General features: G+C 44.2%; 1 protein-coding gene across 2 annotated transcripts; it reads left to right on the top strand.

The window, feature by feature from the left end:
* The first annotated feature begins 443 nt into the window (after positions 1-443).
* Positions 444-12,146, top strand: LOC138172429 (zinc finger protein 184-like). Of its 2 annotated transcripts, XM_069102195.1 has the most exons (5): positions 450-2,705; positions 3,172-3,246; positions 5,274-5,400; positions 5,644-5,739; positions 8,878-12,140. In XM_069102195.1, the coding sequence occupies exons 2-5, from the start codon at positions 3,205-3,207 to the stop codon at positions 10,740-10,742; spliced, it is 2,130 nt and encodes a 709-aa protein (XP_068958296.1). In that variant the 5' UTR covers positions 450-2,705; positions 3,172-3,204; the 3' UTR covers positions 10,743-12,140. The 2 variants fall into 2 exon arrangements, with proteins under 2 accessions (XP_068958297.1, XP_068958296.1); XM_069102196.1 differs by lacking the exon at positions 5,274-5,400 and having other exon boundaries at positions 444-2,872; positions 8,878-12,146.
* The last annotated feature ends 1,299 nt before the right edge of the window (positions 12,147-13,445 follow it).

Here is a 13,445-nt window from a genome sequence, read left to right as displayed (position 1 = left end):
CTATCTGGTGACCACAGGGGGACAGTGAAGCAATGAGGAAGGGTTTCTCTCTCTCTGTGTCATTTGCACTTTCTTTCTCAGAGAGATTTTCATGGGTTTTGTTTTTGTTTTTTTAAGAAAAAAAAAAAAAAGGAAGAAGCTTGAAACAAAGGGCTTCTCCCAAACCAAAAGATTTTGGCCCTTGTCCAATAATTATCAACCAGTCTGTCACTAAACTTTTATGAAGTGACTTCTATTTGACTAGCACAGGGTTAAACCCTGGGAATGCAAAAAGAAGCAAAAAACAGTCCCTGCCCTCAAGGAGCTCACAGTCTAACATGTGAGTAAACAAGCCTGGACGAGAACACGGAGAAGTAACGAAGAGAGGGAGAGTCTGAGAGACTCCCTGGAGAAGGTGGGAATTCAGCTAAGACTGAAGGGGGGGGGGGGCACTCAGAGGAGGACCCAGCCAGAGGAAAGTTCTGGAGCCCAGAGATGCTTGTTGGGAAAACTGCCAGGAGACCAGTGTCACTGAATCACAAAATAGGAGGTGGGGATTTCAGGGTAAGAAGACTGGAATTCAGGCTGGTTGGGCTTCCAAGGCCAAACACAACATTTTGTATCTGATCCTTGAGGCCAGAGGGAGCCACTGGAGCTGTCCGGATTACACACATCACATGTTTTTATGCTATTTATTTTGTTTTTAATTTATGGAATAAAACATGCATTTCCATAACATAGTATGATTAAAAAAAAAAAAAGGAAATCGCCCATGAAATTGCAAATCTATTATGTACTACTTGGTATTCCTTTTAAATATATAATAATCATGTAAACTTCTTTTTTTTCTTCTTTCACCCGCCCCTGCCCTAGAGATAGCTACCATTAGACATAGATAAACATATATGTATATGTATAGTATATGCATATGTATACTATGTTGTATATGCAAAATCATTTTCTACCTACTTCTATTTCTTTCTCTGGAATTTTTCTTCATATGCCCTTTATTTTAATTTGGGTATTTATAATCGTCAAAATGACGTTTCCCCTAAGAATTCCGGGTGGGAGATAGTGACAATCACGTCTGAAAAAGGAGACTCTTTAATCGACCCCACGCCCAGCTGCCCCACCCAAGAGGCAGAATCTAAGAAGACAGATCCCCAACCAAGAGAGGACTGGGAGAGATGACGGTCTTAATCTGCAAATCCCCAGAAGTCAGACCAAAGTCTTTCACAGATGGAGGGAGGGGGTGCTCTGTTCTTGGACGTCGAGAGCGAGCATGGGTAGGGGCCGCAATTACGCCTTGGAAACCTCTACATGTTTGCGGTGGAGGTAATCTGACCCTCTGGTGGGTGGAAATGCCAATGTGGCAATGGGTGGGTTTTGGTCCGTCCGAAATCCGTTCAGGGGCTGGCCGATCTTCCCCTTCAGAGTTAAAGGGTCCGAGGTCACACATTCAGCTCTATTTGGAGGCTTTTCCCTCCTTCTTCCTTAGATGGCCTATTACTGAGAGGGGAAACAGAAATGTCCATGTTCACATAATCCTTTAGAGCAATCCCTCCGCCTAAGCAAGGCGAGCTAAGGGGAGGCTGGGGCTGGCGGGAGGGGGCGAGGAATAACTACTTCTTGACTCGTGTGTGTGTTTGTGTGTGTGTGTGTGTGTGTGTGCGTGTGTGTGTGCCCCAGAACGCCTGAGCTAGTTTCTTCCTCTTATGGGAAGTCCATAGATTGCAGAAGGTCTGGAGGAAGATCTCCAGGGGCCATCAGGGGCACAACGCCCCGGAACGTGCTCGATTTCCTAGTGACAGCTTAGCTAGGCTGTAGCCGGGCAGGACAGTGGGATGTGCTGTGCCCAGAATGCGAACCTGGTACCACCTGACACTCTGACGTCACACGGTGCAAGCAGCTTTTGCCCCACTGAAGTTGGAAAGGGGGGGGATGCAGGACCCAAAACCTAACACCGTGCAAAGCCCTGCATGGGGTGGGGGACAGGGGAGAGGAGGGATGACAGCCCAGCCTCGGGCGGTCAGTGACTGACCGGGGCAGGCCCTCCTGCACCGGCAGCTCCTCCAACTGCCGGTGGTACCGTTAGTGGGCGAGTCCTCGGAGGTCTTGGCTGCCCCCAGGCCCCAAGCTCGAAACGCCGGGCTGGGACCCTAACCCACCCTCTGCAGAACCGAAGCTCCCTCTGTAGGGGCGGGCCCTCCAAGTCCACGAGCCAATCAGCGTGCTGCCGGGTGATCAGTTTCAGCTGGGTCAGGTTCCCCTCCCCTCCCCACGTCCCCCGGACTCTGAGGCTGGCGAAAGCTGCTAGAGCCGGCTGGGCTCGGCCGTCTAGGCCCCTGAGGACGCAGGCTTGGACCCCGGGAGAAGGGGCTGCGACACGGGGGAGGGCTCCCTTTTGACCCGAGGGCCTCCGCCCCACTGGCCCCTCCGTTTGGGCCTCCGGACCTTCCACCACGGTCGGCTACAGACGAAGAAGTCGAGGCTCTCCGAGAAGGAATTCCGAGCTGGGCCCCAGAGTCGTCCCAGGCCGACCCCCTCCTTTGTCCGCGGAGGAAACTGAGACTCTCCAAGGTGAAGGCACGCGGCCCGGGGGTCAGAATCTCTATTGGAACTCAGGGCCGCCCCGACCCAGACCCTCCTCGGGATCTCCCTCGAGCCCGCGGAGAAACGGAGGCTCGGACAGGCCCAGGGTCTGTGGCCGCAACGATCAAGGAAGGGTGTGTAAGGAAAGTGACCTCAGTTTCCCTTTTCTTTAAAGGGCGTCAGCGCGTGCGCACTCGTTAAGCCCTCTCCCCCTCCCCCCCGCCCCAGTCTCCGCTACCCAGAATTCCTCGGAACGGGGGAGGGGGAGGAGGAGGAGGAATGGGCTCGGCCTGGAGCCCCGGTGGGTGTGGTCCCTGGGCGTCCCGCTTCCAGCAGTGTGACAGCCTCTGTCTTCTCCTGGCACTCCTGGAGGAGGGGGCCTGGGACTGCTGAATGACCTGAGTGGGACTTGGGGGCTAGAGGATCCAGATCTGGGCGGGGGGACCTCTGGGAGTACACACGTGGGAGGGTGGGGGGTAGAGGGGCCAAGTACAGCGGGGAGGGTCCTGGGGAGAGGTGCGGTGTGCTGGAAGCAGTCCTGCAGGTGCTGGGGGGAGGAGGGCAGGGAGGGGGTCTCTTATCTTGGCTCTCTTTCTCCAGTCCCCCCTCCCCACCTAGACCCTCCGAGGAGAGATGGTCAAGCCACCAAGCAGACCCCGGTCATCGTCCCACCAGGTGAGGGGGACCTTCCTCTTTAGCCTCAGGAGTGGAACAGGAGCCTGAGGCTTTGGGGAGGGCAAGGGCAAAAGCGATTATTAGGCTCCTGTTAAACGACAGCCTCGGTCCGAATTGATTTACACATATTAACCGTCTTGATCCTTCCAGCTCTTTGAGATATAGAGGTTGGTGCTGTTATGGCCTCTGTTTTACAAATAAGGAAACTGAGGTGGAGTGACCCGCCCAGAGTCACACAGCTTGTTAGTGTCTGAGCTTGGATTTGAACTGAAGTCTTTCTGACTCCAGGCACAGGAACTGTACACTGAAAAACTCCCCTGGCTCCCTCTCCAGCCCTTTGGGGAGGGGACAGTGCTGATTTAACGCTGGTTTCTTAGTACAGCCAAGTGAGGCAGCAGCTGTTGTCTGGCTGCAGGTGGTATGGACTGGCTTGGGTTCAGCCCCGTTGCTGCCCTGCTTTCCCCCAATTTCATTTGTGGATTTTCTCTCCGTGCAGAACAAGCCATTGTCAGGACTTTGGAGGTGTGTAGGGGCCTGGGGGAAGGGGCATACAGAGGCAACCTGGGCCACATTTCTTCTACATTCTCTGCTTATATGGCACATGAGCACTGTGAAGGAGGGAGGAAGGGAAGAAAGGAGGAAAGAAGGAAAGAAGAAAAATGGGAAAGAGAGAGGAAGGAAGGGGTGGTAGATAACTCCCATGTGTCCTGCATGTCTATGGTTCTTTAAAATTGTCTTTTAAAATTCAGTCTTGGGGGTGGCCAGGTGGCCGAGTGCTGGCCCCAGAGTCTGGAGACCTGGGTTCAGTTCCGGGCTCAGATACTTAACACCCACACAAAATAACGGTGTGTAACCTTGAGCAAGTTACTTAACGCTGATTGCTTAAAAAAAAAAACCTATAATAAAATTCAGTCTTAAATACTTCCAGAAGAGCATTTCCACTGCCCGAGGAACTTTCAAAGCTGTCCTGTTTGTCTGTGTTCCTTCAGAACCTGGGTATTTTTCCTGGGCCTTTTAACATTAGAAGCTTCACAGGACCAGGCTCATCATTGATGCAAAAATATTCTAATTTTACTTTGAAATACAACTTTTCATTCTATGACCTCTTTTTTCTATGCCTTATGGATAAGGAGAAATGCTGTGTCAGTAGACACTACTTCTTGATTTCGGGTATTCTTAAATTCTTGTCCTTTGCTACATAATTAGATGGGTGTTTTCCTGGTTTTAAAGTGCTTATTCCAGCCTTAAATCCTGGGGAGCCATGCTTGGGTCATGCGGTACCCACCCCCTCATCCAGGGGGATACCTGGATGTCCACTGGGTGCCATACATAACAGGTGTGTGGACAGCTTGGGGGCAGGGGACGTCATGTGGGTTAAAGACCTCTGGCTCCAGGAGAAGGGCTGTGAGGGCTGAGCTCTGGGATGCGTGTTAGGGCTAAATCTGTTAAGAGCAGGAGGATTTGATGTCCAGGAGAAGGCAGTGTGGAGTGGTGGGTACATCCTTGAACTTGGAGTTGGGGAGCCTTGGCTTCAGAGCCCACTTGGGCAAATCACTTCCTCTACATGGGCCTCAGTTTCTTCATTTGTAAAATGAGGGGTTAGACTTCACGGCTTCTCGAGTCCTTGATAAGTCCAGAGCTGCCATCCTTGGGCCAGTCCTCTCACCCAGTAATTTTCCATAATTGCCATAATGGGCAGAGTTTCCATTTCACACCTGGGACATGAATTGTGGTTGCTCTGTGGAGGGGGGGGGGCGGGGAGTTTGGAGAATAGCACATGATGTTTTTGGGGCTTGCTCTGGGATATCTTGCCAAGGAAAGCAGGAGCAGTGACGGAGTCACAAATGTCCACCTGAGCCATGGAGTGCTAGGGTCTCCAGGGATGGCTCTCCAGTACGCAGGGGTGAGTTCCCAGCAGAGGAGTGCTCCCCATGACTCCTGCCCAGTTGGTGTCTGTCCCTCGCCCCCACCCCCCATGCATGCCAGGGCTGCTCCCTACCTGAGGAGAATGTTTTTTGGGGTTCCAGGGAGCTGTGACCTTCAAGGATGTGGCTGTGGTCTTCACCTGGGAGGAGTGGGGGCAGCTGCATCCTGAGCAGCAAGATCTGTACAGGGAGGTGATGCTGGAGACCTATGGCATCCTCGTGTCCCTGGGTAAGGGGCGCTCAGGACGGTTCTGTGGTCTCCTTATGGTCTCACCCGCTGCCAGTTGCTGGGGTGGGGGTGGGAGGTTTGGGAGGCTCTCTTGGAGTCTTGGCTTGTGGAGAGAATGGACTTTCTTTGCTTTGTATGATGGGAGGGTGGGCTCCCCATTGGCTCATGGGGAACTGACCAAGTGACAGAGGACATCCTGTCAGTGTCATCTGCTGGGCCTGTTGTTCCTTGGTCTCTGAATAGGACTTTCGGGTTGCAAACCTACTGTGATCTCCCGACTGGAGAGGGGAGAAGCACCTTGGAGGCCAGAAAGAGGAGGCCACCAAAGCCACTATCTGGGTGAGTGAGAGCCTGCTGCTTCCTCTCGTCTCCTTCTGATCAGGTTCCTTGCCTGCCCCCCCCCCGCCCCCCACCCAGTGCACATGGTCTGATTTAGACTTAGAAAGAAAACCGAGTCCCTGAGGTCTCTTGGCTTGACCCTGCTGTTTCTCTTACATCTCATTCCAGGGGAAGGCAGGGTGGGTTAATAGTGCCCAACCTGGGCTAAGGCGAGACCTGAATTCAGATTCAGCCCAACCATATGCAGTTAATCTCTCTCAATTTTTTTTGTCTTTGTATAACAAGTGAATGAATTATATAAACTCATTTATATAGAGTATATAAGGCATTTATTATTAAGTGCTTACTAATACCTGGCACTGTGATACAAATACAAGTGGAACAGACCACCCTTGCCCTCTAGGAGCTTATATTCTGGTGATGAAAGACACAAGTCAGTAAGTGGGACAGAATTACAAAATGACTGTGCACATCTAACCTGTATCAGATTGCTTGTTGTCTCAGGGAGGGGGGAGGAGAGGGAGGCAGGAAGAAAATTTGGAACTTAAAAGATTTCTTTAAGAAAGAATGTTAGAAATTGTTCTGATGTGCACTTGGGGAAAAATTAAATATTAAAAATGAAAAAAAGTTAAAGCTAGTGGGAGAAGGGAGAGGTGAAGGGCTGTGTTGCATCTATGGCAGCATGGTTTGGGAATGCCTGGCAAGGGACACAGGCTTGTGGTTCCAGGGAAGCTTCCCTGTGGGGCAGTGCTACATAGCTGTATTCATTTGTGCCCTGCCTGTGTTTTGGGAGGGAGACTCCCAGATGATTTATACATTCTGTAGTTATTTTGAAAGGAGTTTCTTTTCTTTTTTCTATCTCTTCCTGCTGTGTTTTGTTGACATAGGATGAAGAATGACTGATGAACATTGTGGGGAGGTCTTTTATATCCTGCTACTTTAATAGAGTTACTGTTTCAGCTAATTTCTTAGTTGTTAATTGTTTAAATTTTGAGCTGAGGATTCTTTAAACCAATTTCAATAGAAACGGGCCACTAAACTCAATAAGGATCCCTGTAGGCTGCAATGTGGACTTAGAAAACTACATATTAACATTATCTTTGTCATATTCGATTTTTATGTATTTATTTTGTTAAGTATTTTTCAATTAGAGTTTAATCTGACTTGGGCTGCCCTGGAGAATGTTCTGGTTGGCCTCTTTCACTTATTCATAGTTTAGCTATCAGAGTGATGTTAATTTTGTGGACATTTGCTCAACTCTTCTCTGTTTTTGCAAACAATTTAGGTATAATATTGGAATGCATTGTTCTTTGAATTTTTGATAGGATGTATTTTTTTATGATATCCACCTGATTCTGGGTTTTTTCTTGTGGAACTTTCGTGGCATATTCTAATTCCCATTGTTTGATTGGGTTTATAAATTCTTGATTTCATGTTCTGTTAATCTGTGTGTCATCTATTTAAAAATATTCATCTATTTCATTTGTCATTTTTGTTGGCATATAATTGGGCTACCTAGTTTCAGATTTCTTTTATTTCTTCATTGATTGTGAATTCTTTTTATTTTTGATTGGTAGTTTACTTTTCCTTTTTTTTTTAAATCACATTAGAAAATGACTTATTTTATTATTTTTTTAAAGTCCAATCACTAGTTTAGTTATCACCTTAGCGGATTTTTTGCTTTCAATTTTACTTATGTCTTTGATTTTCAGAATTTATATTCTGTGTTTAGTTGGAGCTCTTTTGTCTTTGGCTTTTATTTTTTTGTTGTTTTTGTTGCCCAATTCATTGATCTCTTCTCTCTCTATCCTTTTTTGTTTATTTATTTATGTTGCCCAAAGTGACTAGAGAAATAATCCTCCCTCCGCCCCCCGCCCCCCCCAAGCACTGCTTTGGCTATCAAAAGTTTTGTCACGTTCTCTCATGGCTGTCATTTTCTTTGATAATATGATGACCTATTATGTCTATTATTCATTCTTTGACCCATCAATTCTTTAGAATCAAATTATTTACTATCATTTGACTATTTTAGTTTTTATTTGCAATCATCATCAGTAAAAGATATTTGTATTTCAAGGTTTCTGCTTGGCTTGGTTTTCATGAGAAATGCTTGAGTGTCCATTTTTCTTCCTGTATGATTATGCTCATTTCTTCAAGTTGTGAGTCGTTATCTTTTGCCTTTGGGAGTATCACATTCCAAGGTCTCCTCTCTTCTGTGGTGCTTGTAGAATAATTTTTTGTGAGTCTGTGGTTCTTTAGTCCTTGAACGTTTTTCATGGAGTTCTATCTCCTGTTCTCAGCTATTTATTTTCTTTCCAACTTTTTCCTCCAGAGTCATCATTTCACTAAAAATAAAAAGTCTTGCTTCATTTTCCTCTGGTTGCTGCTCTACTCCTTGTGGCTAAGCCATCTTTTCAAAACTCAGTCTTTGATTTATATAACCATTCTGTTTGTCCGCGTTTGCTTGTTGCGCTACTTTTAACACATACTGCTTCTTCATTGTTCGGGCGTTTTCTTTTGTCTCCTCATACTTTACTTTTCAAGGCCATTCTCCCTACATTTGCTACCTTCAGTTCTGTTTACTGGGGTTTGTCCTGGCCTCTTGTGCTGTTCTGGACTAGACGGAGGATCTTGGTTTTGTTTCTGTCCACTTTTCTCTGTTCTTTTTGAGGACTTTTTCAGATATTTGCTGGGTACATGTCTATGTATATGTGAGTGTGAAAGAGCTTCTACCTTTTACAGTACCATGTTAACTGGAAGAATGACATGAATCTTACTGCTTCTGTGGGATGGTGTTTTGCAGTGCTGTTCCTCCAGGCTACATGGGGGCTTGTCCCTTATATTGTCTTTAGATTTTTTTCTTGCCAGTATTCTACCATGTATGAATGATAGTCATCCTTCTTTTTGGGGCAGTGACTAACCCAGGGTCACACAGCTAGTAAGTATCTGAGGCCAGATTTTAACTCAGGTCCCTCTGACTCCAGGACCAGTGCTCTATCCACTGCATCATATATCTGCCCTTGATAGTCATCCTTCTTAATGAAGGAGATGGGTTCTAACAGCTGGATGTAAAGCATTTACCTGTAGTAAGTAACAGAGACCAGTCAATGTTGACCTTGTTTCTTTTCCTCCATTCAGATTTCTGTAAACAGAAGGAGAAGTGTCCAACGGAAGAGCTGACTCCAGAAGAAAGCATTTCTGAATTATCCACACAAAGTCTTGCAAAGGATGGCATTTGGGAGTCCAGATTTGGTGAAGCCTGGGAATATCCTGTTAGGCTAAAGACGCAGAATGAGAGGAAGAAGAGACAATCCAGGCAGCTAGCCATCAGCAGTGAAAAAACTGGTCATCTTTTCAATGAATATACTACATTGGAGCAGAGCTTCCATGTGGAATCACGCTTTAATTCATTGCCAGTGATTCATACAGGAAGAAGTTTCCAGAAAATTGCTACATTTGGAAAGAATTTGAAACCATTTTCTGACTTAATTCAGTTGAATAGAATCTCCTCAGGGAAGAAGGTTTGTAAGTACAGTGATTCCTCCAGTTATTGTGCAGCTCCTATTCAGCATCAAAGAAAGCACAAAAGTACAAAGTTATTTGAATGTAATGACTGTGGGAAAGTCCTTGGGAACAGCTCATCCCTAAGGAAACATCAGCTAATTCATACTGGAAATAAGCCCTTTGAGTGCAATGACTGTGGGAGAGCATTCACTCAGAAGGGAAATCTCACTAAACATCAACGAATTCATACTGGAGAGAAGCCCTTTGAATGTGATGAATGTGGGAAAGCTTTCATCCAGAGGGGAAGCCTTATTGAACATAAGAGAATTCATACTGGTGAGAAGCCCTTTACATGTAGTGAATGTGGGAAAAGCTTCAATAGGAAGACAAACCTTATGGGACATATGAGAATTCATACAGGAGAAAAGCCATATGGATGTAATGATTGTGAGAAAACCTTTAGCAATCGTTCAGCCCTCAGGACACATCAAAAGAGTCATACTTCAAAGAAAAGCTTTGAGTGCAGTGAATGTGGAATGTTCTTTAACCAAAGAGGGAACTTTACCATGCATCAAAGAATTCATTCCAAAGAGAAATTCTTCGAATGTGGTGAATGTAAGAAAACCTTCAGTCAGAAGGAAAGACTTATTGAGCACAAAAGAATTCATACTGGAGAAAAACTGTACAAATGTAATGACTGTGGAAAAGTCTTCAGCAAATGCATGTCTCTCAAGAGGCATCAATTAATTCATACTGGGAAAAAACCATTTGAATGTAGTGAATGTGGAATAGCTTTCAATCAGCGGGGCAACCTCATTAAACATCAGAGAACCCATACTGGAGAAAAAGCTTTTGATTGTAATGAATGTGGGAAAGCCTTTAGCCAAAGGGTAACCCTTATTGAGCACATGAGAATTCATACTGGAGAGAAGCCTTTCACTTGTAATGAATGTGGGAAAAGCTTCAACTGGAGGACAGTTCTCACTGAACATAAGAAGATTCACACTGGAGAGAAACCTTATGAATGCAAGGAATGTGGGAAAACTTTCAAGAGTACCTCAACCCTTAGGTCCCATCAATTAATTCACACTGGAGAGAAACCCTTTGGGTGCTGTATATGTGGAAAAGCCTTTAGCCAGAAAGGAAACCTCACTGTACACCAGAGAATTCATACTGGTGAGAAGCCCTTTGAATGTAATGAATGTGGAAAAGGCTTTGACCGAGGGGCAGCCCTTATCGACCACAAGAGAAGTCACACTGGAGAGAAGCCATATGGATGTGGTGATTGCGGGAAAGCCTTTGCCACAGGCTCATCTCTCAGGTCACACCAGGTAATTCATACTGGAAAGAAACTCTTTCATTGCCCTGATTGTGGAGTTACATTTAGGCACTGTGGAAATCTTGCCACACATCAGAGAATTCATGCCAGAGAGAAACCCTCTGAAGACAATGAATATGAGAAACCCTACCACCAGAAAGTAATCCTTACAGAACACTAGAAAATTCACACTGGAGAAAAACAATATAAATGTGGAAAAGCCTTCATCACCAACTCCTAATGTAGGAGCCATCAGCCAATTCATATAGGAAGAAACCCCTTCAGTGGAATGACTGTGGAAAGGCTTTCAGTAGCAGCTCATCACTCATGGGGCATCATAAGATTTACTTGGGAAATCAGCCTTTTGAGTGCAAATCTTGTGGAAAAGTCTTTGACCTGAGTATAATTCTTATTGCACATCACCAGCTGCATGATAGAGTGAAATCTTTTTGGTTGCAATGGATATGGAGAGGCTCTACCACAACTCTCTATATCAGAGAATTTAGAGTGAGAAGAGTCTTGTGATTGTATGTGATTAAGGGAAAGATTTTTTTTCCTGCATTAGAGGGAAGTGGAAGATGCCAAGGACAGAGAAAAAAGGTTCTGTATGGCATTCATCATAGCTGAATCTCAATTCATGATCTCAATGGAACAGCTGGTCTTATACCTTGTGACCCCTGATTTTCCACAACTCTTTATAACTTCACATAGTCAAGGTCACCCTGATTATATTGTCATACAAGTTTATTTAATAGTGAATGCTGCTCCTTTGGCTATAAATATACTTATTACCATTGACCAATGGATTCCATCATACTTAAAACATTTTAAATAGTTCCTGCAGTAAAAGCAAATTCCAGAAGGAAAAGCCTTATTCAACCCAAGTAGCACTTCCTTAGATTCCTCCCTTTTCTTATCCTGTTTTCCCCCTACCCTTTCCCCTACCTTTATATCCCCTCTGGTGACAAAGTTATGGTACCACAAGACTGAAACACATGCAGAATCCCTTGTATTGCAACTGATCAATCCCATGGTGGAGACTCATTTGGTTTGGAGCTAGGCAGAGAGGCCCAGCCTTAGGGAGTATCTGTAGAACTTGATTGATCCCTCTCATATCAGCTTATGTTCATGACTGCTGAGCCTGGCTATGCCAGTTGATTCAGAGATGCAATAAAAACTGAGGTAGCAGCAGAACTGCTCTCCAAAAGAAGCTGAAAGCATCAGGCCATTGTTTAATAAACATTTGATGAATTGAAGAATTGGTCTTTGACTGTTCTGTACTATGCATATGGGCACCATCCCATCTAGCTCTTTCCTATATTGTTCTTCTATCTTGTTCCTTTAATCCTCTCAATTTACAATCCTTAGCTACCAAAAAAAGCTGCTATAAATATTTTTGTAGAAATAGATTTTTTCCCCTTAAAAATCTTTTTGGAATATAGACCTAACAGTGGTATTGCTGGATCCAAAGGAATGCACAGTTTTATAGCCCTTTGGGCATAGTTCCAAATTGCTCTCCAGAATGGTTAGATCATTTCACACATCCACCAAGAGTGATTTAATGTCCCAGTTTTCCTACATCCCCTCCAACATTTATCATTTTCCTCTTTTGTCATATTAGCCAATCTGATTGGTGTAAGGTGGTACTTTAAAGTTGTTTTAATTTGCATTTCTTAACAATAGTGATTTAGAACATTTTTTCATATCACTATGGACAGTTTTGATTTCTTTGAAAATTGGTTGTTCATATCCTTTGATCATTTATTAATTGGAGAATTGCTTGTATTCTTATATATTTGGCTCAGTTCTCTATATATTTAAGGAATGAGACCTTTATCAGAGATTCTTCTATAAAAATCTTCCCCTCCCCCCCAAACTTCTATTTTTGGTTGCATTGGTTTTGTGTGTGCAAAACCTTTTTAATTTTATATAACCGAAATGATCGATTTTACATTTAGTAATGTTCTCTATATCTTGTTTGGTCCTAAATTCTTCCCTTATCTATAGATTTGATAAGCACTCTATTCCACTCTCTCCTAATTTGGCATACTGTTTTTCTGTTTCCCTAGCAATTTTTTTTAAGCATTTGGGGTTAAGTAACTTGCTCAAGGTTACACAGCCAGTTATTTCTGGGTGTGGTGCTAAGTATCTGAGCCCGGATTTGATCCCCAGGTCATCACGACACTGGAGCCAGTGCTCTTACTCGCTGTGCTACCTGGCTGCCCCATTTCCTAGCAATTTTTGTCTCCAAAGCTTGGATCTTTGAGTTTATCAAACATTAGATTACTATGGTCATTTCCTACAATGTATTGTGTACCTAATCTATTCCACTGACCCATCACTTTTTTTCTTAACCAGTACCAGATTGTTTTGATAATTGCCACTTTATAATAAAGTTTGGGATCCAGTAGAGATAGGTCATGTTTACATTTTCCCCCCATTGATTCCCTTGATGTTCTTGATCTTTTGTTCTTCCAGATGAATTTTGTTATTTTTTCCTAGCTTTCTAAATTAATTATTTTTGGTAGTTTGGTATGACACTGAGTAAGTAGATTAAGTCGGGTAAAATTGTTGTTTTTATGATATTGACTAAGCAATTTTATTATGTTTACATAAGCAATTAATCCTTTTACACTTGTATAGATCTAATTTTATTTGTGTGAAAAGTGTTTTGTAATTGTGTTCATATAGTTTCTGGATTTCTCTTAGTAGGTAGTCTCCCAAGTATTTTATATTGTCTACAGTTATTTTAAATGGAATTTCTCTTTCATTTCTTGCTACTGGACTTTACTGGCAATATATAGAAATGCTGATGATTTATGTGGGTTTACTTTGTATCCTGCAACTTTGCTAAAATTATTAACTATTTCAGCTAGTTTTTTTT

The sequence above is a fragment of the Petaurus breviceps genome, unplaced genomic scaffold (assembly GCF_028583685.1).
Source record: "Petaurus breviceps papuanus isolate PSGF00001 unplaced genomic scaffold, PetGlider_PUasm1.0 534, whole genome shotgun sequence".
NCBI lineage: Eukaryota > Metazoa > Chordata > Mammalia > Diprotodontia > Petauridae > Petaurus > Petaurus breviceps.
The sequence above is the reverse complement of the archived record's forward strand: the minus strand, read 5'-3'. Positions and strand labels throughout refer to the sequence as shown.

Bases quoted from the DNA above. Each gene is read 5' to 3' on its own strand.
- LOC138172429 (XM_069102195.1), top strand. From the start codon at position 3,205: ATGGTCAAGCCACCAAGCAGACCCCGGTCATCGTCCCACCAG. The intron at 3,247-5,273 runs GTGAGGGGGACC...TTGGGGTTCCAG, and splicing joins CCCGGTCATCGTCCCACCAG to GGAGCTGTGACCTTCAAGGA. The intron at 5,401-5,643 runs GTAAGGGGCGCT...GTCTCTGAATAG, and splicing joins TGGCATCCTCGTGTCCCTGG to GACTTTCGGGTTGCAAACCT.